The sequence below is a fragment of the Dermochelys coriacea genome, chromosome 6 (genome assembly GCF_009764565.3).
Source record: "Dermochelys coriacea isolate rDerCor1 chromosome 6, rDerCor1.pri.v4, whole genome shotgun sequence".
Taxonomy (NCBI): domain Eukaryota; kingdom Metazoa; phylum Chordata; order Testudines; family Dermochelyidae; genus Dermochelys; species Dermochelys coriacea.
The window spans coordinates 85,054,686-85,079,277 of record NC_050073.1 but is presented as its reverse complement, the minus strand read 5'-3'; the positions used below and the strand labels follow the sequence as shown (position 1 = coordinate 85,079,277).

The 24,592-nt window shown below is 43.4% G+C and overlaps 1 protein-coding gene across 9 annotated transcripts in view; it reads right to left on the bottom strand.

The window, feature by feature from the left end:
- The window catches only part of LIN52 (lin-52 DREAM MuvB core complex component), a 72,001-nt gene that overhangs the window by 26,929 nt on the left and 20,480 nt on the right, over positions 1–24,592 (bottom strand). The window contains exon 6 of one of the 9 annotated variants that reach the window (XM_043516147.1): positions 11,518–11,621. The exons of 4 other annotated variants lie outside the window; for them this stretch is intronic. In XM_043516147.1, the coding sequence (XP_043372082.1) occupies positions 11,533–11,621 (89 nt within the window). In that variant the 3' untranslated portion in view covers positions 11,518–11,532. Of the gene's footprint in view, positions 1–11,517; positions 11,622–17,377; positions 17,949–19,803; positions 20,304–20,376; positions 20,402–20,470; positions 20,712–24,592 lie in introns of those variants that run through there. 4 more of the 9 variants (XM_043516148.1, XM_038406436.2, XM_038406438.2 and 1 more) reach the window with 4 other exon arrangements.

Below are 24,592 nucleotides of genomic sequence, written 5' to 3'. Positions count from 1 at the left end.
AACTAAGGGCTTGTCTATATGGTGCAGCAGTACACAGTATGGAGGTGTGATTTCTAAGGCACACTAAATGGTCTGTGTAGACCATGCTGGCACACACTAAAAGGTCCCTAGTATGCTTTAACATATTGCTATTTGAAATAGTACTATCGTAAAACACATGAGGGAACTCTAGTGCACACCAGGAAGGTCTACATGGACTAATTAGTGCACAACATATTAATGCTCTTCAGAAATCACACTCCATAGTGCACTGTGTGGACAAACCCTAAACTATCCACCACCACACCCAGTTCTTGAGAGTAGAAAAATACAAACAGCACCACAAACTTTTGGAGAATCAGACTGCTCTATTAGAGGGAAAGAATCTGATGACTTATTTTGATGGATGCAACAACTTCTGTGGTTATGGAGGCAGTGTGTTCTAGTGGACTGGGCACCAATGACCTGCCATGTGACCTTACGTAAGTAACTTCACTTCTCCATGCCTGAGTTTCCCCATTGAGGATATATATAGCAGAAGCTCTGTAAAGCTGTTTGAGATGGACAGAAGAAAAGCACTATGAAATAGCTAAGTATTATTGTTTTTTAATATTGGGTTCAGACTCAAAAAAGTGTTCCAACACAAATGACTAGGATCTTTTCCCAGTCGTTCCAAGGACTTAGGCAAAGAGTCTGAAGAGCCTTCTGGCACCCTCAGCTATTGCAGGAAGGCCAGTCAAAGGAACCCGAGTCCCCAAGGCATCCTCCATGAAGATCACACAACAGAGGTCATTTGTCAGGACAAGGAGTCCCAAATCCTGATTTCTTGTCCCATCTGCCATGGCAGAGGGAGACTAATGGCTGGACAAAATCCAAATAGAAAAACCAGAAAAATACTTATGATCTTACTACTAGAGAAAAGTCTAACTAAATATTGTGTGCTAGGTATCCTGGCACACCTACCGACACAATACCTGCAGTACCATAGAGTCTAGGCCCCTTCGTGTTGGACCAGGCCCAAACTACACTAAGCACTGTACGAACAGAGAACAAAAAGACAGTCCCTAACCTAAAGAGCTTACAAAAGATGGATGCAGACAGACTGACAAGGGAGTACAAGGTAACAATAGAGAATACTGGTCAGCACGATAGGCAGTAGCATCAGCATACCAGCGGCCTAACCACTGTCGAGTTTTTTGTAGGCATCACACAAAGGAGAGTTTTGAAGGAGGATAATGAGTTAGGTTTGGGGGTGTTCACAGGGAGTGAGTCCCAACACAAAAGAGGCAGCATAGAGAAAGCATGAAGGTGCCTATTTGAAAATTTACCAGATGGGTGATGGAATCATCATGGGTCAACTGGAGGCAGGAGTCAACCTCTTGATAGTGAAGAGAGATGACAGGGAGGGTGGGGGATAGGATGTGAAAGGCCTCAAAATGAAGACAAAGTAGCTTATGTTTACGGAATAGGAGAAGAGGGAGCTAGTGGAGGGATACAGAATACTTTTTCATTTAAATTTAACTTATTTCTTGCAGGCTACATGGCAGGAGTGAGGGTTTAGAAAGAAGTTTAAGGACACTTTCCACGGCTTACCTGATTCAGGCTGTTCAGGAACAATAAGATACTTCAGCTTTTATTTATGTTCAATGATTTCATTAGCTCATTTTTTATATTACCACTGTATATTCAGCAATGTACTTCCAGGTAATTAGAGGAGACTTCATAGAGAGGACAGGAAAATGCAGCAGAACTGGGGATTCTTTCTTTTCATAGCTTTGTTGCCATGACTGGTTATCATTTGAATTAGATCACCGTCCTTATGCTTTAATTAGAGGAAGTGGCATTCATCCTAAACAGCCTAACACCCCCTTTCCACATATGACCCACATGCACTGGATCTGCAAATGCACCAGTTGCTACTGCTTGGAGAAAGCTGCAGTAATTTCTGGGAGTATAACAGCAAGTCTGAGCTGGTCACCACTGTGTGACCACTGACAAGGAAGAAAGTTTAAATGATGCTCTCCTTCAGTGCCAAACTTAGTGAAAGCTCAGCATCCAGATCACCGCTTATTTGCCCACATGGCACATAAATACCAAGATGATCAGCAACTTAGAAATACCTTAGACAGGCAAATAGACAGACAATGTAATGTCAGGAAACAGACGCTTGCTAACAGGGCTGTCAAAGTGCTAGGTATGTCTAGGATTTATGGCATTTAAAGAAATGTAATGAAATCCACAAAGCAGAGATTATGCCAGTCAGATACAGTAGCCAGTGTTAAATTCCTTGCTCATTAATCCATGCAGTTTTTATGTTCCACACTAGGCAGAGACTCTCTTAAAATCCCTGTCTGCATTAAGAAGTGATCTGCAACCATGCACCAAAGAAACAGGAAAAACATGGCCTGAAAGAGTTAAGGAACAGCTTAGCTGCAAGAAGAAAGTAGTGGGGGTGCATTTTCAATGCCATCTGCTGGATAAAATGGACAATTTCAGTTATGGTTAGAGGGAGCTGCGCTTCTTATTACCTCCCAACAGCAACAGATCTCTTCTCCATATTGTGCTCTAATGTGGAGACCAAAGGTAGGTGTTTAACTACTTACTAAGCACCTACTCCCCAGCACTACCACTGTGGCCAGCAAAGCAAACAAGCAGTGTCAATTTAATCCTTGAGGAGTAAGGGGGAGGGTGTTGGCTCTTACTCAGCTACAATAAAATTCGGTGCAACTCTCCTGCATTATCTGCTAGCTTTGAATCCATGTTAGTAATCACAAACTTTACTTCTCTGATTAACAGCATATGGTGCATATGCAAGGAATCCAGCTCCCTGGAGAAGTACCTTCAATTAAATCTGACAGGAAGAGCATTGATGTCTTGGTGTGAAACCCAGAGTTGGCTATGGTCCATCCTGGAAGCACTTTCACACCAGAGTCAGCATGTAGTTCTGTGTAGATAGGTTTACTGGCAAGGCCATCAGAATGAGAAAATATATCCATCTTATCTAAAAAAAAATTTTTTTTGAGTAGGAAGGTCCACAGATGATCTATTGTCTGCAGCACGCAGCTAGTGTGCAGAACCAGACACAAGAAGAGGGAAGGACCATCATCCTGAAGAGTCTACCAGTAATAGATGACTTCTATAGCTAAGAGTGATAATCACAGAACAAGTCAGATAAGGTAATACCACAGGAGTCGGAGACAACACTTGTTACTACAGAGCCAATGAAAAGGTAGTTTCTTGCTGAAAACAACAAAACAGCATTCTAACGTTTTCCCGTGAGCTATAACAACTATATATCCCGTGAGCTATAACTATAACTATATGGGTCAGATGTGAAAGCTACATTCACTGAAGCATGGCATTCTCGTTCTCATTTGTACACAAAAGACCATGTTGCTGCTTTATGCATTTCCTCACAAGTAAATGTACCTTTCCCTTCATGATGTTGTCATCACTCAAACAGTGAGCTCTACCAGACTGATGGAGTGATCTTCTCAGTATGCTTCTAAGATTGTCCATTGAATCCTCCTGGAAATGGAACCCTTAGAGACTGTCTTGCCTCTATATGATGGCTAGTATAGAACAAGTCAGGTCTGAGGATTTGCAGAAAAACTTTGTGTGCTGGATATATATGTTGAGGACTCTATAAACATCTAAAAAATGTCGTTTCCAATCTAAAGGACGTGTGGATTTTGGCAGAGGGAGGAGAAAGTACTCTCAATGAAAGTGAGTTGATTGTAGGCATGAGACAGGATTTATCCTGAGGACCACTTACTTAATTGGCACAAGAGGTGCAGCAACTGGATTGCACCAACTGGGGTCCCAGGACAGAAATCCTTCTTGTTGACACGATCGCTAGTAGTCATCAAATTTGTTTTCTCTTAAAAAAAAAAAAAAGAGAGAGATTCTTCTCTTCAATGACCAAAAAGAGGTTCTGCGAGAGCATTCAGATCCAGCTTTAGATTCCATGCTTGAGCCCTATGTACATTTGGCAGGCTTGTAAATGTTGCAACTATAAGCATCTTTTGATGTCTGAAAATCCTCTTCCTGCCTGCTGACTGAAGGATTCTGGATGCTGCAGCTACTTCAGAGGATACTGGGCTGCATGGACCTTTGCTCTGACCCAATATGGCCATTCTTATGTACTTAAAATTTAAGAGTACACGTTGACAAACCCATATTTACCCCATCATGTGGGAACTCTAGGATAGTCAATGGATGCAAGAGACAGAGAAACTCCTTTCAACTTACATCAATGGGGGAAACCTTGGGCATACGCGGGAATATGCCATGCTGGCAGACTAGAGACCAGCAAAGGTTTGATCACACTGATAGAGTATCCCTTTTTCAAACATGTCTCAAAAGCCAAGCTGCTAATTTTAGTTTCCTTGGATCCAGCAGGTAGATCAGTCTGTGGGAGAAATGACTCTCAGAGGGAAGGGATATTGGTTGCTATACTGAAGATATCTGACAACCTTGGCTAATAAAAGGTGATTAGGATTATCTGTCCCTCTTGATCTTCCAAAATAGCCTGGAAATTAGAAATTATGGAGAAAAAAAACATGCAAGAGGATATTGGGTCACATCTGGGAGAGAGCATCTATGTCTGCTGTCTCCACATCTCTCCTGCTGGAGAAGAACCTGAGCACATTTTGTCTATAAAATAAATCTAATGATGACATCCTTAGGGACTTGGTCAAATGAAGAGTGAGCCCTGGATATAGAGCCTGCTCTGCCTGGTCTACCAGTAAGATTAAGATTTTGTCAGTTATTTTTAGTAAAACTCAGAGACAGATCACGGGCAATAAACAAAAATTCATGGAAACCTGTGGCCTGTCTCTGACTTTTACTAAAAACAACAGGTGGGGCTGAGGGAGTAGGAATGATAGCTCGAACCTCCAGAGCCATGGGGCTCATGCCGCCCTGGGCAGAAGCTGAAGAAAATGTCAGAGTTCTCTGAAAGTCATAGAATCTGTGACCTGTGACAAAATCTTATCCTTATCAATCAGAAACTAGCTCAGCCAGTCTGCTACAGAGTTAATTTTCTTCTTATGTGCCAGGTGTATAGAACTTAAATATTCCTTTCTGCCCAAGATATCAGAAGAGTGCTTCCTTCTGCGGGGAAGATGATTTGGACTGTCTCTGCTTGCTAACATAGGCCATGGTTCAGGTATTGCCAGTCATGCACAGAATCCCTCTGTAAGAGAGGAAAAGCTAATACAGCTTGAAGGGTGCAGTGGACTGCTCCTAATACTAGCCAATTGTTGCTGAGTTTTCTTTAAGTCCTGTCCTCTGAATAAGCTCCTATAGCCTAGTGTCAAACTCAGAAGTCATGACTAGCTGAGCAGGTCCCACTATTGGATGGTCACTGGTAAATCTGCAAGGTCTTGTCCACCAAAATGACTGGACAACTATCAGCTGAATTTCTACTGTTGAGGCATGAGACCCAGTGAATAATGGGAGTAATAGGAGGAAAGTCTGGAGGGGTCTCATGATGCTTTGATCACTGAAGGATGTTGATGAGAGACCATCTGTAATGGGGTATACAAACCCCCACAACAGGCAACCAGGGGTTAAGGAACTGCTCTGGGCTCAGCCAGCCCCACCTCGCCACAACTGTAGGAAGTGCTCCAACTGGAGGAGGAATAAAAACTGCAGGAGAGCAGCTCATTTGGTGGCAAACCAGGGAAGAGTGCAGACCTGTTACCCACAGCTCCAGCAGAGGAGTGCTGAAGGAAAGGCAGAATCTCTCCCCACAACAACTGCCCAAAGCTCCCTCCCTGAGGGAAGGGTAAGCCTGCTACAGAGAGCCTGAGAGGGAAGCATTCCCCTCTTCCTTTCATATGGACTGAGTTTTGTTAATTTCCCTTTATTTTGTTTGGACTGCCCCCTGCAGGGGAAAGCCTTAGGACTGACATGGCCCATGGACATACTGCAGAAGGAGGCAGTTGCCACCTGAGAGAGGAGGAGAGCTACACGTAGCTGCCAGAAGGTGCCTTATGGTCAGTGGACATCCTTCATGCCTTCTAGACTAAGATGGCAACTTTGGGACAATCACAGGGGGTGATAGGAAATGGTCCATGGAGGGCAGCCTTAAGCAGCCCCTCGCTGTCAGAGCACTGATAGCCCTCAAAGGGCCCTGGGTCAGAGCCTGGTGGAGTGGGAGGACCTGAGCTCCTGTACCAACAACCCAGCTACAAGGTTGGGGCTTAGGCCCATGACACTAGGTAATGCTACTATACCAACCAATAACTAGGCAAGGACTATTACAGCAGCTCACCGAAAACACCCATTAGGACTTGCAACAATGAGGAGGGAAGGATGGTGGCTGACAGAGCTACTTCTTGAAGCCTGGATTGGCTCTCCTGGGAGAAAAATACTCTGTGATGGACTGTGTCCCAGTTCCTAAAAGGAGACTATACTGAGCTTGTTGTGGTTGGCTCTCATCCCAATTTATCAACACTGGACATCTCCCTTGATATATTTCCAATTAGCACTAGTTTAGACTAGGAAAAGGTAAATGGGGACCTCTTCCTACCCAAGGATTGCAAAGGTCTACAAGAAACTTGGTAAATACCCTTGAATCCAACACAAGACCAAAAGGCAGGTAGAACCCACAATGGGAAGAAACCACCACTAGTAGCTCTTCCTCTGCCTGCACCTCTGGGGGCCCTGGCCAAAGGGGCATCCTAACCTTGGAGGCTTCTACCGAGGTCCTGGCCTTTACTTGCTGGAAATTCAGCCTGCACACGCCAGCTGACAAAAGTCGGCGAATCACCCCTTGCGGGAGGTGTCTGTTGGTGGAATCTAATCAGAAAGCAGGTAGGAGTTTCAGGAGGAGCTGGTTCATCTAAGTAGTATCTGAGAGCATAAGGACTCCATTGACAGGATGTATATAAAGAAGTCTGGCATGGAGGGTGCAGCCAACGGAGAGAAGAATATAGCAGCACCAGAGGAAGAAGCAGAATTGGCTGCTCTGCAGGGAGGAGACTGGCTGCTGGCCACTCTGGGCAGCAGAAAGTGCTCTACCCCCCACTCAAATCCCCCGTCCATCAAGGTCAACAACCAATACACTGTACTGGCAACAGGAAGGGAGGAACAGACCCCATTGGCTGAGGAACAGGAGCCACCTGCTCTCAAGGCTGGGAGGGTCACAGCCACTGAACCCAAGAAAAGACAATGTAGGGTGGGGGTGGTCAGGGATTCACTTCTGAGGGGGTCATTGGCATCCATTCGCTGATCTGACGTCACTTGAGGTACGCTGCCTGCCCAGAGTCCGCATCTGAGAAGTCACGGAAAAGTTGTTGAGGCTCATCCATTTCTCTCTGCTTATGCACTACTCTATGCTGCTCATCCACATGGGCACTAATGGTACTGCCAGGTATAACCCTGATCAGACCAGCAGTGACTACCGGGCTCTGGGAGCAAGGGTGAAGGAGTTGGGGGTGCAGGTAGCGTTCTCAACCATCCTCCTGGTTTTGGGTAAAGGCCCAGGCAGAGGGACACTTCCTGAAGATGAATGCATGACTGCACAAATGATAGCAATGGGAGGGCTTTGGCTTCCTTGATCATTGGATGCTGTTCCAGGAAGGATGATGGTTGGGAAGAGAAGGGGTCCACCTGACTAAGAAGGAGAAGAGCATTTTTGGATACTGACTTACCAACCTAGTGCAGAGGGCTTTAACCTGGCTCAAAGGGGGCAAGTGACAAAAGCCCACAGGTAGGTATAAATAAAGATGACCTTAACAGAAGGCTAGGTGTCGGGAGGAAATGGAAAAGTACAATAAGTCATAGGAGCAACAAAAGAGAACAGTGGGGAAATCTTACATGTCAATATATAAATATAAGGAGTATGGGGAATAAACAGGAAGAACTTGAAGTATTAGTACATAAACTAAATTATGACTTAACTCGCTCCACTAAGTTTTGATGTGATGAATCTCATTGCTGGAATATTGGTATAGAGGAGTACAGCTTATTCAGGAAGGACAGGCAGGATAAAAAAGGAGGTGATGTTGCATTATACATCAAGAATATATACAACTTGTTCTGAGGTCCAGAAGGAGGTAAGAGGCAGACCAGTTGAAAGTCTCTGGATGAAGATAAAGGTGGGGTGGGGCAGAGTGGCGAAGGAAGGAGTAACCTTATGGTGGGGTGATAACCTGCCAAATCCAGAGGAGGAGATGGATGAGACATTTCTAGAACCAACAAATATCCAAAAACACAAGACCTAGTAGCAAAGGGAGACTGTAACTACCCACACATCTCTGTTGGAAAAGTAATACAGCAAAACAAAAGATGTCCAATAAGTTCTTGGAATGTTCTGGGGATAATGTCTTGTTTTAGAAGGGGGAGGAAGTAACCAGGGAGGCAGCCATTTTAGACTTCATTCTGACAATTGGAAGAAATTGGTTGTGAATTTGAAGGTGGAAGGTAATTTGAGTGAAAGTGATCATGGCATGATGATTTCATAATTCTAATGAAAGGAAGGAGTAAAAGCAGCAGAATAAGGAATTCAAAAAAAGCTGGTTTAACAAACTCAGAACTGGTACGCAAGGTCCCCCAGGAAGAAAAACTAAGAAAAAGAGTTCAGAAGAGCCGGCAGTTTCTCAAAGAGACAATATTAAAAGGCACAAAAAACACACCTATTCTGATGCTTAGGAAAGACAGGAAGAATAGTAAAAGCAGGGCCATCCTTACCCATATGCAAAGCATGCAGCTGTGTAGAGCACTAGGAAATTGGGGGCACCAAATTTCCTGGTGCCCTACGCAGCTGCGTGCTGCTCCAGCTCTTCCCCAGGTCCCCGCCCCTTCCCCGCCCCCACTTCCCTGAAGACTGCAGCCAGGCCCAATCCTGCACTCACTGGTAAGTAGAGCAACCTGGCCCCAGCCTGCTCCGCTCCCCTGGCTCCCAGCAGCACCGCCGGCAAGTGCTGGGGGACGGTTCGCCTTTCCCCCCAAGCCTGGGACCAGGGGAGCAGAGCAGCCTGGGGCCCCAGGCCTCCACAGGAGGGAGCAGGGGTCGGGTCCCAGGCCTCCGCGGGGGACAGGGGTTGGTCACTTCCTGTGGGAAGTGGAGTGACACGGCCCCAGCCTGATTTGCTCCCCTGGCTCCCAGGCTTGGAGGGAAGGGAAAATTGCCCCTCCTCACTCACCGGCGGCATGGCTGGGAGCCAGGGGAGCGGAGCAGGCTAGGGCTGGGTCACTCCACTTCCCGCAGAAAGTGGCCAGCTCCCCCCTGCCCCATCCCACGGAGGCCTGGAGTGGGTCCCACACAGGTCCCCCGTGGAGGCCTGGGGCCAGCCATCCCTGCTCCCACCTGTGGAGGCCTGGGGCTGCATAAGGCACCAAAATAGCTTGGAAGGGCCCTGAGTAAGAAGCCAATATGGCTGCATAAGGAGCTCTTTAATGACCTGTTCTGATACTGCGCTGCGCCCTGGACGCAGCCAGCAGCAGGTCCGGCTCCTAGGCAGGGAGGGCCATGGAATCAGCCAATAGGAGCTGGGGGGTGAGAGCCAGACCTGCTGCTGGCCGCTTCTGGGGCGCAGCATGGTCTGCGGTGCCAGGACAGGCAGGAAGCCTCACTTAGCACCACTGCCGCGCCGCTGACCGGGAGCCACCCGAGGTAAGCCCATGCCCCAATCCCCTGCCCCAGCCTTGAGCCCCCCCCCACAAACCCAGAGTCCCTTCCTGCCCAAACCCCTCATCCCCGGCCCCACCCCGAGCCTACACCCCCAGCCCAGAGGCCCCTCTGACACGCTGAACCCCTCATTCCTGGTCCCAACCCCACAGCCCTCATTCCCGCAGCCCAACCCTCTGCCCCAGCCCTGAGCCCCCTCTTACACTCCAAAACCTTCATCCCCAGCTCTGTTGGGTTGTGGGCATCAACAATTTTCTTCAACTGAATCACCAGAAAAAAAAAAATTTGAAAACCACTGAAGTAGAGTACTGTGTCCAAATCTGGTAGCCATACTTTAGGACAGATGTGGACAAATTGGAGATAGTCCAGAGGAGAGCAAAAAAAATGATAAAATGTTTTTTTTTAAACAGACTTATGAGGAAACATTAATAAAACCAGGTATGTTTAGTCCTGAGAAAAGAAAACAGTTTTCAAATAAGTTAAGGGGTGTTACAAAGAGGATGGTGATCACATGGTCTCCATGTCCACTGAAATAAAACAAGTAGTAATGGCCTTAATCTGCTGCAGGAGAGATTTAGGTTAGATGTTAGGAAAAACTTCCTAACCAGAAGCATAGTTAAGCACTGGAATAGGCTTCCAAGGGAGGTAGTGGAATAGCTGTTATTGGAGGTTTTAAAGAACAGGTTAAAGAAACAGCTGTCAGGGATGTTCTAGGTACATTTGGTCCTGACTCAGTGCAGGGGGCTTAATTAGATGACCTCTTGAGATCCCTGCCAGCCCTACAGTTCTCTGATTCTGTGAATGAGTAGAGGAAATTATGAGATCCATACTAGAATTGGAGAAATCTGAAGTGGCCAAATGGGAACAAACAAATGAGCCTCCTTAGATTGACAGAAGTCAGGAAATACCCTGTCAAGATGGAAGCCTAAGCTGTCTTCAAGATTTCCATCTGTTAGAGCTGGAATTCCTGGAGACTAGAAAGACACGCAAAAGTTTGCTTCATCCTGGCCTTCATTCCATGAGACAGAGTTTGATTCAGATCTCTGCACCATTTTGAGGTTGGTTTCTTTCCTTGCTTTTCTTGTTCTTTCCCTTCTCAGAAGTGTGGCAGGCGTGCAATTGAGGAGGAAGAGGTAGAGAAAACCTTCTTTTCTGGCAATTTCTTTAAGGAAATAACCTCAGTGACATTCCTTTTGGGTAAGAGTTATGGTTGAGAGTCTAAAAGGGAGATACTGCCCACTTCCTGGGGTAACTGCTGCTCTGTAAACATCCTAATCTATCTGCTCAGGGGGGTAGTGTACTCAGCAAGACAACCTCTAGCCCATGAAGAGAAGTCCAATAGGGATATAACCAGCTGGGTGCTATCTAAGGGCAATTCTTAAGCCTGAGCCAGCTCAGAGGGAATAATTTGCCCCTCAAAAAGTCTTGCTGAATGAAGAAGTCACTGTTGACCCCATCTGGGGAATCCCCAGGCCAGGAGACAACTGAGTAAGCCACTGGGATCCAGGACTGGGGTGTCCAATTGTCAGTTCGGAAGGGAAGGAAGCAGATGGAAAGGGAATAGACTCTCACTTGCTTCATGTCTCCAGTGCCCCTCAGCTGCTTTCTGACCCCTAGGGGCCAAGGGATCGGATACAGTGACTTCTAGACTCTTTGCTGCATCCATGGTCTCTGAAGCAGGTCCAAGCACTCATGGGTTTTTTTCCCCCCCCAACTGCCCTGTTGGTGGTCAACTTCTGTTCTTCCCTCAGGAGGGAGAGGAAGAAACTGGGTACTTGCCAACAGATGGAGCTGGTACCAAAGTTTACGCATACTGGGTTTGCTAGAGTTAGAGATGGGGTTGAAGGCACAGAAGTGGGGCTGTGAAGGTGCTGGACGACTGAATATGTCAAGCACCCTGCCTAATTGCTGAATTACAGGGGACTAGCACAAGGAACAAGTCCTTGCCTTCTCTTCACAGCCTGCACTCCATGGAAAGGCTGCCAGGAAGGTGTAAGCACAGCTGCAGACACAGGAAGAGAGAGAACAAATTAAAAATTCCTCTGGGATAAGACATCCAGAGGAGCAAGAACTTTCCCACTGGGAATACTCGTTAGGCCTCAGTTCTCTGAAGCCATACACGTCAAAGATGATCAGATTTGAAAAGGGTCATTTGAAATAGAAAAATTGTTGTTTTGTCTGGCTCTGATGCAGGAGCATCTCATTCACCTAAAAAGGCAAAACTAGACTGACAAGCTTTTTATAGGATAGTCTCTTCCTTCCAGTTGTGGTTCTGCCCTTTAGATGCATGGAAGCTGAAGACCTATTATAAGCATCTGAGGACCTTGCTGCAATGGAGAATGTGACACATTCACATGTGAATAAGGCCTGGTGCATAATTCTGAGTTTATATGGTAGAGTATGTATATACAGGAAAGAGGGCACTTAACCCACTTAAGGTCCAATTCAGCTTTATTTCATACACTCATTACATCACAAAAAAAAATTAACTTTTATGATACAAGTCCTAATGTTAAATTTCCCCCCTTCCCCATACTAAAAATTCACTTGGCCTATACCAAAGGAAACAAGAAACCAAAAGCTCTATGTTTAAGAAATAAGGTCCATGTAAAACAGCATCTACATTTATTTCAGTCTCTAATCCCTTCTCTTGTCTTCTCCAGTCTCCAACTACCCTTCAAGTACCTACGACTGGACATCCTGGAACTGAAGGGAGTATTTCTCTTTTCAAATACTAGAGTACTGCTCTCCTTCAAAGAAAAGGAGTACTTGTGGCACCTTAGAGACTAACATTTATTTGAGCATAAGCTTTCGTGAGCTACAGCATTCACTGAATGCATCCGATGAAGTGAGCTGTAGCTCACGAAAGCTTATGCTCAAATAAATGTTAGTCTCTAAGGTGCCACAAGAACTCCTTTTCTTTTTGCGGATACAGACTAACACGGCTGCTACTCAGAAATCTCTCCCTCATGAAACTCTAATTACAAGCAAACCACAGGATCCTAGAAAACACTAGGACAGAATGTGAAAAAAAAGCTAGTCTTCTCTGCTTCAGAGAAATAAAACAGGCTGGTATTGAAAACCAAGAGGAAGTGATCTAGCCAAACAAAAGCAGCTCTAAAAGGTAAGCAAACCCCACAAGCTACGCGCTCATTATTACAGTGTCGATAGCCTACTTGTTAAAAATGTATATTTTAATTTTCTGTATTGCTAAAGGTCCCAATTTGCCCAGGGATCTAGCTAAGCTGCCATTTTCTACCACGACAGAGTCTAATCTTTATTTAATGGATTTAGCATCTATCTTCACTAGAGTGGTCTCTAAGGGAAAGGGGAGGGGAGTATGAAGGGGCATAGAAGAGACGATCAGAACCCCCCTCTCCTTCATCCATCCGGCGCTCATGTTTGTGTTCAAAATTCAATTACCTCCTTATTGATACTTCACAGAGATATTTAAGCTGCAAACATGAAGCCCTGATTTCCCAGGGGGCCATGCCCCTCTCTATTTCACTGCTCTGCTTCCCCTAGGGTGAATTCCTGAGGCGTCCATATTAATAGGTAATCAGTCACAATTCATTTATTAAACAGCTAGCAAGGTTTATCAGCCTGCCCTGATTAGCCGGAAGAAGCCACTGAATTCCTAATTTATTTATGGAAATGCAAGCGTCTTTTTGAATTCCATTCAGGAGAGACAGGGGTGCTGTGGGCTTGGCATGCTGAATTCTAACAGGAAAGCAGCAGGCAGACTAGCTACCGGGAAGCACGCTACTTCATCCTGGGAAATGCGCTGCCATGACCCTTAGTATGGTCAATGGATTTAGGGCCACAGAACCTGCTGCACCAGAATTCATTAGATTGTTTGTCACAAAGCGGGCATTATTATCCATTACAACTATTAAAACTGTAATCCCAAGTACACTGAATGTGGATTGGTTGAAAAGTGGTTCTTAAACTGAGTAAGGTTAAGAACCTCAGTGAAATCATATCAGAGTAAGGGAAAACAAAAATACTTTCCAAGAAATTTTAAAATAAGAGGTTTAGAAGAACATTGAAGGGACCATCAGGTCCCATTCAGCCCAAAATATTGATTTTGTAAAATTCAGCTTTTGAAAAAAGACCAATTGTTTTCATTATTTAATTGTTGACACTGGAATTTAAAAGCAAACTCCCCACTGTACTTTGCAGCTCTATGCTACTTCAGAATAATCAGAAAGTGAAACGAACAACAAATACCTCTTCTACTGCAAAGTGGGCAAATGGAAACATAGGCCCAGATCCTGCAAAGACCTATACATGTGCTTACATTTATGCACATGATTAGTCCCAGCTGAGTCAGTGGGACTATTCACATGTGTAAAGTTAAGCTGGCACACAGCTCTCCGAAGAATCAGGGCCATAAATAGTGAAAACTAAATAAAAAATTTTAAACTCTTTCTATTTTCAAGTGACATCTTAAGACACATTTGATTTTTTTTTTTTTTTTTTTTTAAAAACACTGACTACTTGTAACATCTGAGATCACTATGATTAAGAGAACAGGAGGACTTGTGGCACCTTAAAGACTAACATTTATTTGAGCATAAGCTTTCGTGGGCTACAGCCCACTTCATCGGATGCATAGAATGGAACATCTAGTAAGAAGATATATATACACATACATACAGAGAACATGAAAAGGTGGAATAAGAGGCTAATTAACTAAGCTGAGCTAATTAATTAAGATTAACTGTAGCAATCACTACAAAAGTTTTTTTCTCCTGCTGATAACAGCTCATCTTAATTAATTAGCCTCTTATTCCACCTTTTCACGTTGTGTGTGTGTGTGTGTGTGTGTGTGTGTGTGTGTGTGTGTGTGTGTGTGTGTGTGTGTGTGTGTAGACAGACAGACAGATATTCTTACTATATGTTCCATTCTTTGCATCCGATGAAGTGGGCTGTAGCCCACGAAAGCTTATGCTCAAATAAATTTGTTAGTCTCTAAGGTGCCACAAGTACTCCTGTTCTTTTTGCGGATACAGACTAACTTGGGGCTACTCTGAAATCTACGATTAAGAGAGATTAGGGGAAAATATTCTTCTCTGTTCCCCCCCACTCCTCATTTGTGTGTAGTCAGTTTTACCATTTACCTTGTTTTTGTGAGTTTTAAAACAAAGCAACTGGAAAGAGAAAAACGTTTTCTAGAAAATAGGAAAATGGGGCTGCTCAACCACAAAAACTGTAAAGATGTCCAGAGGCAAGTGTAGTGCCCAAGAGTTTTTATTTCATTTTTAAAATAACTGTCTAGATTTTAAATTGATAGGGTCACTAATAAACTAAGACGTTATTTGGAAACAGATAAGAGTTTGCTTAAATAACTTGAGAGTGTCCTTCTAAGAGCCAGTTCTGAGTCACTGTTATTAGACAAATCACCGATTTTGTCCCGCAACTTTAATGCTCTGATCTAGTCTTTAACTGACCAAGAAAGTACTCATAACTAATGCACTCACTGCTTAAATAACGGAGACTGAGGATGCTACACTAAGGTCTTGTCTATACACAGAAGTTACACTGATTTATCTAAAAAAATCAGAAACTGATTTAGTTAAACTAGTGCAAACCCCTCTGTGGACACTTATCAGTTTAAAACTGGTTAAGTTTACAGATGCACAACAAACTATAAACCAGATTTAAATCTCGAAGAGTTTCCATGCGAGAGTTTGTGCTATTTACGAAATTAGTTTAAAAGCACAACTTTAGTTAAACCAGTGCAACTCTGTTTAGACCAGACCCACAGTGCAGACTATAGGAAAACAAAAGCAGCTGTCATAAGTCATGGACTTTGACATACTGGATCAGCTACCTGGTCCATCTAGCAAGAATCAATAACTGATGCCTCAGAGTAAGAAAAAAAAAGTTGCACAAAGTGCACCTGACAAATACACGTTGTACACGGGATAAATTTCTTCCTGACCCTTGTGGCAACTGGCTCATACCCTGGAGCTTTAGATTTGATTTTCCTCATCATTACAACAGTACACCATGAAAGGGTGTGTATGAGTAAACTACTGATGCATGTGTCAGATGTGTTGGCAGGAACCAAGTGCTGTCAACGGTCTCAGAAATGAACCAGCAGCTTAATTCTTTGTAGTGTGCATTCATTAATTTACATTTCAATTAAACTAAAACTTTTAAAAATTGGGGGTGGGGGGAGATTGTATAGTTCCCCAAAGTATCTTTCCACTGTGAAAGCAGTTCCTAGAAAAAGGATAAGAAAAAATAAGAAACAGATCTAAATACAATTTCTCTGTTGTGCATTTCAGTAAGGAGATCCCAACTAGGCACCATTGGAAATTGATGCACAGCTGTGATATGATCAAACAAGCCCAACAAAACTAATTAGATTGTGACTTTGGATAAACAGTGCCCTCAACCCATCACAGCTTTCAGACCTACAAATGTCATCAATTGGTATAAAGTTATCCGACCCTTTCCTAAATCTTGCCACGGTACATCACAATGACTTCCTTCAGCAGTGAATTCACAATATTGATTTCAGGCTACAATATTTATATACGCTTTACAAGACAAGAAACTAGCCCTGAGCAAGTTACTGGACTTGATTCAGCAAAGCATTTAAACACATGTTTAAAGTGCTTTGCTGAATCAAGGCTTAATTCAGCATAGTTTTCTTATTGTCGACACAAACTCTTGCTTATACAGAAAATATCTAAGCAGGGCCACATGCATTTCACAACTCTGTAGAATCTGCACCGGCATCTGCAACAGAATCCACCCCTTGCTGCTGAATTGTGCTCAAGAATCTAAGCTTTTCCTTTTAAGAAAAGCCGTCTTCTAGTCCTTATGGTTATGAAGATACACTCTCGGTTCATGTCTCCCAGGGTAACCAATGCTGCGTTGTCTTCTTGAGCCTCCAGTCACTCAGAAACAATTGCTCTGAGAGTTGTGGATTGCTCCATTTATATCAATAAAGCATTTATTCTTTAAATTGTTTTATTTAGGTTTTAGTGTCAACATGGTCAACTATAACATTGCTCATCCATATAGCTGAAGTGCTCAACCCACAATCCCAAACTACCTCCTTTGCCTGTCCATCTGTCAAAAGCCCCAAGTGTCCCCACCTAGCTGCCAAAAATCTTCAGCTTCCTCCCTGACAGCTTCTATGAGGGAATTGTAATTGATCTTGTATGACAGTGTATACTGAAAACAGAGACATAAGAGAATGGAATTTAGTAAAAACAAAAAACATTCCACTACTGTCTTTAATGCTTTATTCATTTTCGTACTGAAGTCATTTAAAATTGCCATTTTAATTTACATGAATCTGCTACAGAATTTCTAGTTTCTCCCACTGTAGTATCACATAATTAACAGACCTTGATGCAGAATATAGAGTAAGCTTTCTGTACAATCCACAAGGCCAGGTTTATAAATAAAGGGCACAGTCTACTATAGATATCATTCTTCCCTTTCTGAAATGCACAGTTTCACACAACTTAATAGGGAATGTCTATTAGTCTGCTGTATATTTTGTGTGTCGCTGTATGCTAATGTACTGTATGGTTTCAGAGTAGCAGCCGTGTTAGTCTGTATTCGCAAAAAGAAAAGGAGTACTTGTGGCACCTTAGAGACTAACACATTTATCTGAGCATAAGCTTTCGTGAGCTGCATCCGATGAAGTGAGCTGTAGCTCACGAAAGCTTATGCTCTAATAAATTTGTTAGTCTCTAAGGTGCCACAAGTACTCCTTTTCTTTGTATGGTTTCAATAAGCGATAGAATAATTATTTCATGTCTCTCTTGTAGTATACACATTCAGCACTCCTACACTATACTTTTTCTAGTGCCTTTTACTCAAAGAGTTTTGTACAGTACATACACAGGAATCATTTCCCCCGCTACTTAAATAGTTACCTCTGTGGGAGAATGTGGCAGCTGTTTAAACATACAGCAGCACTACACAACATGGCAGCGATAAGATCCCTTTTAACTTTTGTTTTAATTGATGTTGCTGGGGAAAATTAGACTGTAATTACCTATGCTGGTATTTTGCCCATGACAATTGAAGTTAACATCCTACCCTTAAAAAAAATGTATGGGATTAATGACCACAAGTCATCATGACCTTTGTCATACATCTCATCCAAAACACAACATTTCCAATATTATAGAGCCCCCTAGAGCCATGATGGGGTAATAATTCAGTAGTGAGAAAAGCACTATCTACTGAATCACCAACATTTCTTCCTACAACACCTGAGTTTTCCTTAGAGGATTCCCATCCAATTACTGACCAAGCTTGATCCTGCTTAGATGAGGAGATCTGAGATCAAAACCTAAGGTGATATAGATGCAAGCACATTTTAATAACTCATAGTTCAATGTGGGGTTTATTAAACTCAGTGTTTGTCAAATCACTTATAGAGCCATAGAGGTTTAATAATCTGCTATTGGGCACGTTCACTAACTTTGTCCACAGACACACAGAAGGGTTGAGACGATATAATGTATTTGTTGCAGGTCACGAATGATCACTAACAAGGTCAGCTCCCAGACTGCTGTGCTGGGCAACACAAAATGGGGAAGAGATGGCCAGCCCTCTGTAGAGATAGAGGTGGTTAGGGACTATTTAGAAAAGCTGGACGTGCACAAGTCCATGGGGCCGGACGAATTGCATCCGAGAGTGCTGAAGGAATTGGCGGCTGTGATTGCAGAGCCCTTGGCCATTATCTTTGAAAACTCGTGGCGAACGGGGGAAGTCCCGGATGACTGGAAAAAGGCTAATGTAGTGCCCATCTTTAAAAAAGGGAAGAAGGAGGATCCTGGGAACTACAGGCCGGTCAGCCTCACCTCAGTCCCTGGAAAAATCATGGAGCAGGTCCTCAAAGAATCAATCCTGAAGCACTTAGAGGAGAGGAAAGTGATCAGGAACAGTCAGCATGGATTCACCAAGGGAAGGTCATGCCTGACTAATCTAATCGCCTTTTATGATGAGATTACTGGTTCTGTGGATGAAGGGAAAGCAGTGGATGTATTGTTTCTTGACTTTAGGAAAGCTTTTGACACGGTCTCCCACAGCATTCTTGTCAGCAAGTTAAGGAAGTATGGGCTGGATGAATGCACTATAAGGTGGGTAGAAAGCTGGCTAGATTGTCGGGCTCAACGGGTAGTGATCAATGGCTCCATGTCTAGTTGGCAGCCGGTGTCAAGTGGAGTGCCCCAGGGGTCGGTCCTGGGGCCCGTTTTGTTCAATATCTTCATAAATGATCTGGAGGATGGTGTGGATTGCACTCTCAGCAAATTTGCGGATGATACTAAACTGGGAGGAGTGGTAGATACGCTGGAGGGGAGGGATAGGATACAGAAGGACCTAGACAAATTGGAGGATTGGGCCAAAAGAAATCTAATGAGGTTCAATAAGGATAAGTGCAGGGTCCTGCACTTAGGATGGAAGAATCCAATGCACCGCTACAGACTAGGGACCGAATGGCTCGGCAGCAGTTCTGCGGAAAAGGACCTAGGGGTGACAGTGGACGAGAAGCTGGATATGAGTCAGCAGTGTGCCCTTGTTGCCAAGAAGGCCAATGGCATTTTGGGATGTATAAGTAGGGGCATAGCGAGCAGATCGAGGGACGTGATCGTTCCCCTCTATTCGACACTGGTGAGGCCTCATCTGGAGTACTGTGTCCAGTTTTGGGCCCCACACTACAGGAAGGATGTGGATAAATTGGAAAGAGTACAACGAAGGGCAACAAAAATGATTAGGGGTCTAGAGCACATGACTTATGAGGAGAGGCTGAGGGAGCTGGGATTGTTTAGTCTGCAGAAGAGAAGAATGAGGGGGGATTTGATAGCTGCTTTCAACTACCTGAAAGGGGGTTTCAAAGAGGATGGCTCTAGACTGTTCTCAATGGTAGCAGATGACAGAACGAGGAGTAATGGTCTCAAGTTGCAATGGGGGAGGTTTAGATTGGATATTAGGAAAAACTTTTTCACTAAGAGGGTGGTGAAACACTGGAATGCGTTACCTAGGGAGGTGGTAGAATCTCCTTCCTTAGAGGTTTTTAAGGTCAGGCTTGACAAAGCCCTGGCTGGGATGATTTAACTGGGACTTGGTCCTGCTTTGAGCAGGGGGTTGGACTAGATGACCTTCTGGGGTCCCTTCCAACCCTGATATTCTATGATTCTATGATCTGACAAGTCAAGCTTTCCATGATAGATTGTAATGGCACCAAAATAACTACCACCATTGTGTAGCTTAAAATAAATGTTTGATGAAGTCCTAGATGTGCAATAATCACCCATGTACAAAGTGCTACATGTGTAGTTGTTCCTGTAAATGCAAAACAATGACTGCATAGAACAATGAATTTGCCTACGATAATTATTTGTTTGAATGTGTTTTGTTGGGCTTTTTGTTTCCAAAAGCTGTGTCGTCTTTCAGTAAAATACAAAGCAGAGAATTTGTTTAATCAATATTGGATCTCTTAAAATCACCGCCATTCTCTAGACTAAAATGTAACAATCCATTCAGTAACAACACTTTCTCAAGATTAATCTGTAAACCAAAATCTGTGTTTACCCAACGGAAGGATTATGTCAGGTGTCGAGCAGGTTTTTTTTCCTTCTTTCACGTTACTATTGAGTAGGTATAGGATCCCAAAGATGCAAGATGAATAAGAGGAAATTCACTGAACGAAAACAAAATTCAACAATTAAGCAATCAGTCTTACACCCATGAAAAAAAGTAAATGCAACTGTATCCTCTTCACATCATGGTTGAAAATTTCTGCAAAAAACAAAACAAAACAAAACAAAAAAAAAAAACAGTATATCAACTCACCCACTGTTCTGGGACACTGGGGGGGAAAAAAAAGCAAACGCTATGATGGAACAGGTAGACAACATGTCAGCTGTAAGTCTGTCTTTCCATGTGTTAGAGCCATATGTTAAAACACTGCAAGTTATTTGAGACTAGTTTCCTGCATGCTAATTTGTCAGCCTTGTTATTAAGGCTTGAGGTTGCTGGATGTCCAGGGAGCGTCAATCTCTTGGAGATTAAATAATTCATGAAGAGACAGCCTTCAAAACATTATTTCATATGGAAATAAAGTAAGGTTTTATTACCAAGATAGATGTATAACAGACAGTGTTTCACTGAAGGAAGGGGGGGCACCTTACAATGAATATGATGAGAAAATGCAGCGCATGCAATCTTCTGTCTATGGTGCTAAGCACTCTTTTCAGCAGTCAGGCCATGACTCAGTGAACCCCGGAAAACCCTTCCCCTTTAGTGGGACGCAATTCCCAGAGTACCCTCTCATAAAGTCCTAGTGTCTATTTCTTATGGGTCATTTTGGCTTTCAATTTAAGACTACATTTCCCAGAATGCCTTTTTAAAGCTCTTCCATCAGGCAGAAGCTAGCTCTTAAAAAAAATCAAGCGTCTTCAGGGTGTGATTTTCCCCTGGAGAGGTGGAGGCCAAAGGAATCCCCATACTCAACATAGAAGAATATTCAATAGGATTTAAATCCATAAAGAAAGAGCCTGTCGTTGACTCAGGGCATCAGTATGGGACTATTCCAACTCTCCTTGAAGTCAACAGGAGTATTTCCATTGACTTCAAGGGGGGCTATAAGAACCATGAAAAAGAGATTATAAGCATGAGTCAGGCCTGAACAATGGAAATTAATTTCATTCTTTTCCCCTCCCTGAACATGGCTCCCTGCTGGTTTCCCTTTCCACCTTGGTCAGCCCTGGTAAAAGGCCCAAATTCTTCAAGAAAAAAAGTGAACAGCAAAAGAGAACAAAAGCCAGAGGAAAGTATTAATGGTTCGATTTACACAAAGAGGAAGAGGGTCTGTTGGAATCAGCCATTTCCAGCTGAAGCTCTTTTCCGGTTCTACTCATGTCATGCTCCTCTTTGTTAAACGTTCCAGGACAGAGAAACCAAAACATAAAAGCTGTGATGAGGCAGAGTAATACCTCTTCATTACAGAGAAAACATGGCAATGAACATTACTTCACAGCAAACTTATAAAACCTAGAACATAATTCCTGCGGCACCCCACCCAACCACATGCTTCACCTATGTCTAAATGCTCGTATTGATTGGTGATACTCTCTGAAAGAGCTGATTGGATGTATCCTTAGTATACGCAATTCTCACTTCATCTCTTGCAAGCAGCTCTACTCAAAAATCTGCCCAATTCACTCTCTAAAATTAGGAACCCCTCTATCGTGCTCTGTCCATCTACATACAAAATAGACAAAGGAACAATGGAATTGCCGATGCACTTGAAAGGTCTCAAGGAGTTCAAATTCTACAAGGCACCCCAATAGTAATACTCCCACCTCATTCTCATGGTATGCCAGGGCTTGAAAAAGTTCCAACAACTATTAGCTGGAGAGCTAAATCTGCTAGCCAGAAGCAGATATGACTGATGAAAGTAAGGTCACTAGTGAGGTTCAGGAGCCAATGCTCTGCTGAACAATCCAGTTCTCATCCCTCCTCATTCAAATCAGCTGGGATTTTTACCAGGACCCCTAAGATCTTGCTTGATTAGTGGATGTCTGACAAATTTGAAGCTCCAGTCCCCCCTAACAAGCGGAATAGAGAAGTTTTTTATCCCCATTCCAATGCCTTCTGGCTACTGCAAAGGGGTGGGGGAGGAGGGATTCCCCTTCACTATCCCTCTCCCAGCCTTCTTTTTCGGTACTTCTCTTCTGTGAATAACGCTAATATCTCTCTATAGCTGCTCATACCTTTCGCAAGTAGCTGAAAGGTTAAATGGATTCTCTGCATTATCACTTCTACCCACAGGGCTCTGAATAGCAGCGCTGAAACTCACTGGATATTCATTTCACTCTGCAGAGGCTTAGCAAACCTATGAACTGAGTAGCAAAGGCACTGGAGCTGTCTATCTGTAGTCTCAGGAATTTAACATTACAGCAGTTACACTCAGTTCAGACATGTCTGGTTCTTCACAACAATGACTAGACTTCTTTTTAATTATAGCTTAAATTCTGCAGACAGTAATGGTTCTTCAAATTGTAACAAGAAATAGAACGAGCAAAAATGGAATAAGGCAGTGGCAATCAGTGAATGAACCTGGTACAAAAGTGTGTTTCAAGATAACCATGGGCACTTGCATAAAGCTGACAAAGTGTATAAACTTTGACTCTGCATCAAGCTAATGTGCACTGGAAGAAATATTCTGAACTACTCACACACACTGCTGGCTTCTAATGTAACTGTAACCACGCAGGGTGTGTTGGGGGTGGGGTGCGGAAGGAGGGTCATTGTGAGCACCTCAATGAAAACCTCTCTTCAACACGCAGTGGAGGACAAAAAACCCCAAACAAACAAAATTGTTAGCATATATAAAGATTGGGACAGAAGATACTGAAGACACTATACCACTATAGCAGGGGTAGGCAACCTATGGCACGTGTGCTGAAGGTGGCACACAAGCTGATTTTCAGTGGCACCCCGGGTCCTGGCCACCGGTCCGGGGGGCTCTGCATTTTACTTTAATTTTAAATGAAGTTTCTTAAACATTTTTAAAACCTTATTTACTTTACATACAACAATAGTTTAGTTATGTATTATAGACTTACAGAAAGACCTTCTAAAAACGTTAAAATGCATTACTGGCACGCAAAACCTTAAATTAGTGAATAAATGAAGACTTGGCACAACAACATTTCTGAAAGGTTGCCGACCCCTGCTCTATAGGATACATCCTCCCCTAGAATTTCGTGTTCAGATCTAGTCAGCCCTTCTCAAAAGAGAGTGTAAAAGAAACAGAAGGCGGCTTAGCAATAGGTAACAAAAATGATTGGAGGCCTAGAGAGACTTTCATACAAAAGAGAGACTAAGGCCAGGTCTACACTACAAACTTACATCGGTATAACTATGAAAAATCCACACCCGAGTGATGTAGTTATAACGACCTAACCCCTAGTGTAGACTGTGCTATGTCGACAGGAGAGCTTCTCCCAATGACATAAAATCTATCTCTGCGAGAGGTGGTAGCTAACTACACTGAGGAGAAGCTCTCCCATCGGCATAGTAGCATCTTCACTAACATCTGCAGTGGTGCAGCAACACTGGTGTCACTGTACCACTGCAACTTCTTAAGTGTAGAACTGCCCTAAGACGACTAGGGAGTATTTAGTTTAGAGAGGAGATGAAGAAAGGTATGTAAAATAATGAATGGTGCAGATAAGTCTGACTGAATGCTCCCTACCCTCTCTCATAATACAAGACCATGGGGACAGTCAACGAACTGAATCTTAAACTCGATAAAAGGAAATAAAACACTTGTGTTAACTATATAAAACATAATATCTGCAGAACTCACAGCCACATGAGACAAAGAGCTTAATTGGATTCAAAGAAGGCTTGTACGTAGATAACAACAACAACTTCATCATCATCCACCACTACCTCAGATAGAATGAAAAAAACACAAGGTTATATAAACCGTGATGCTTACTGGCATAAGACAAACAATAACAGACAGGGTTGGGGCAACTTGCCCCTAGGGGCAAGTTATTCCACAATTGTGCACCATGGGCTTCTTTGAACTACTAAGACATTTGGCATATGACTGTCAGAGACAAGAAACTGGACTAGATAAAACACTGGTCCAAGTCCACGGGAAGTTATTGTTTCCCCAACACCAGTCTAGCTGAGACACAAAGGCTTTTCATTTATCACTGCATTCAGGTTTAAACATCCAACAAAATGCAAATGACGGCACCACTGACCAGCTGACTGCACTGCAGGGCTCAGGGATCCCCTGATGTTTAGGAATCCAGTTGAAATATTTCAGTAATGTCAAGTACAATCCAAAAGGAAAAAGGAGTACTTGTGGCACCTTAGAGACTAACAAATTTATTTGAGCATAAGCTTTCGTGAGCTACAGCTCACTTCATCGGATGCAGCTCACGAAAGCTTATGCTCTAATAAATG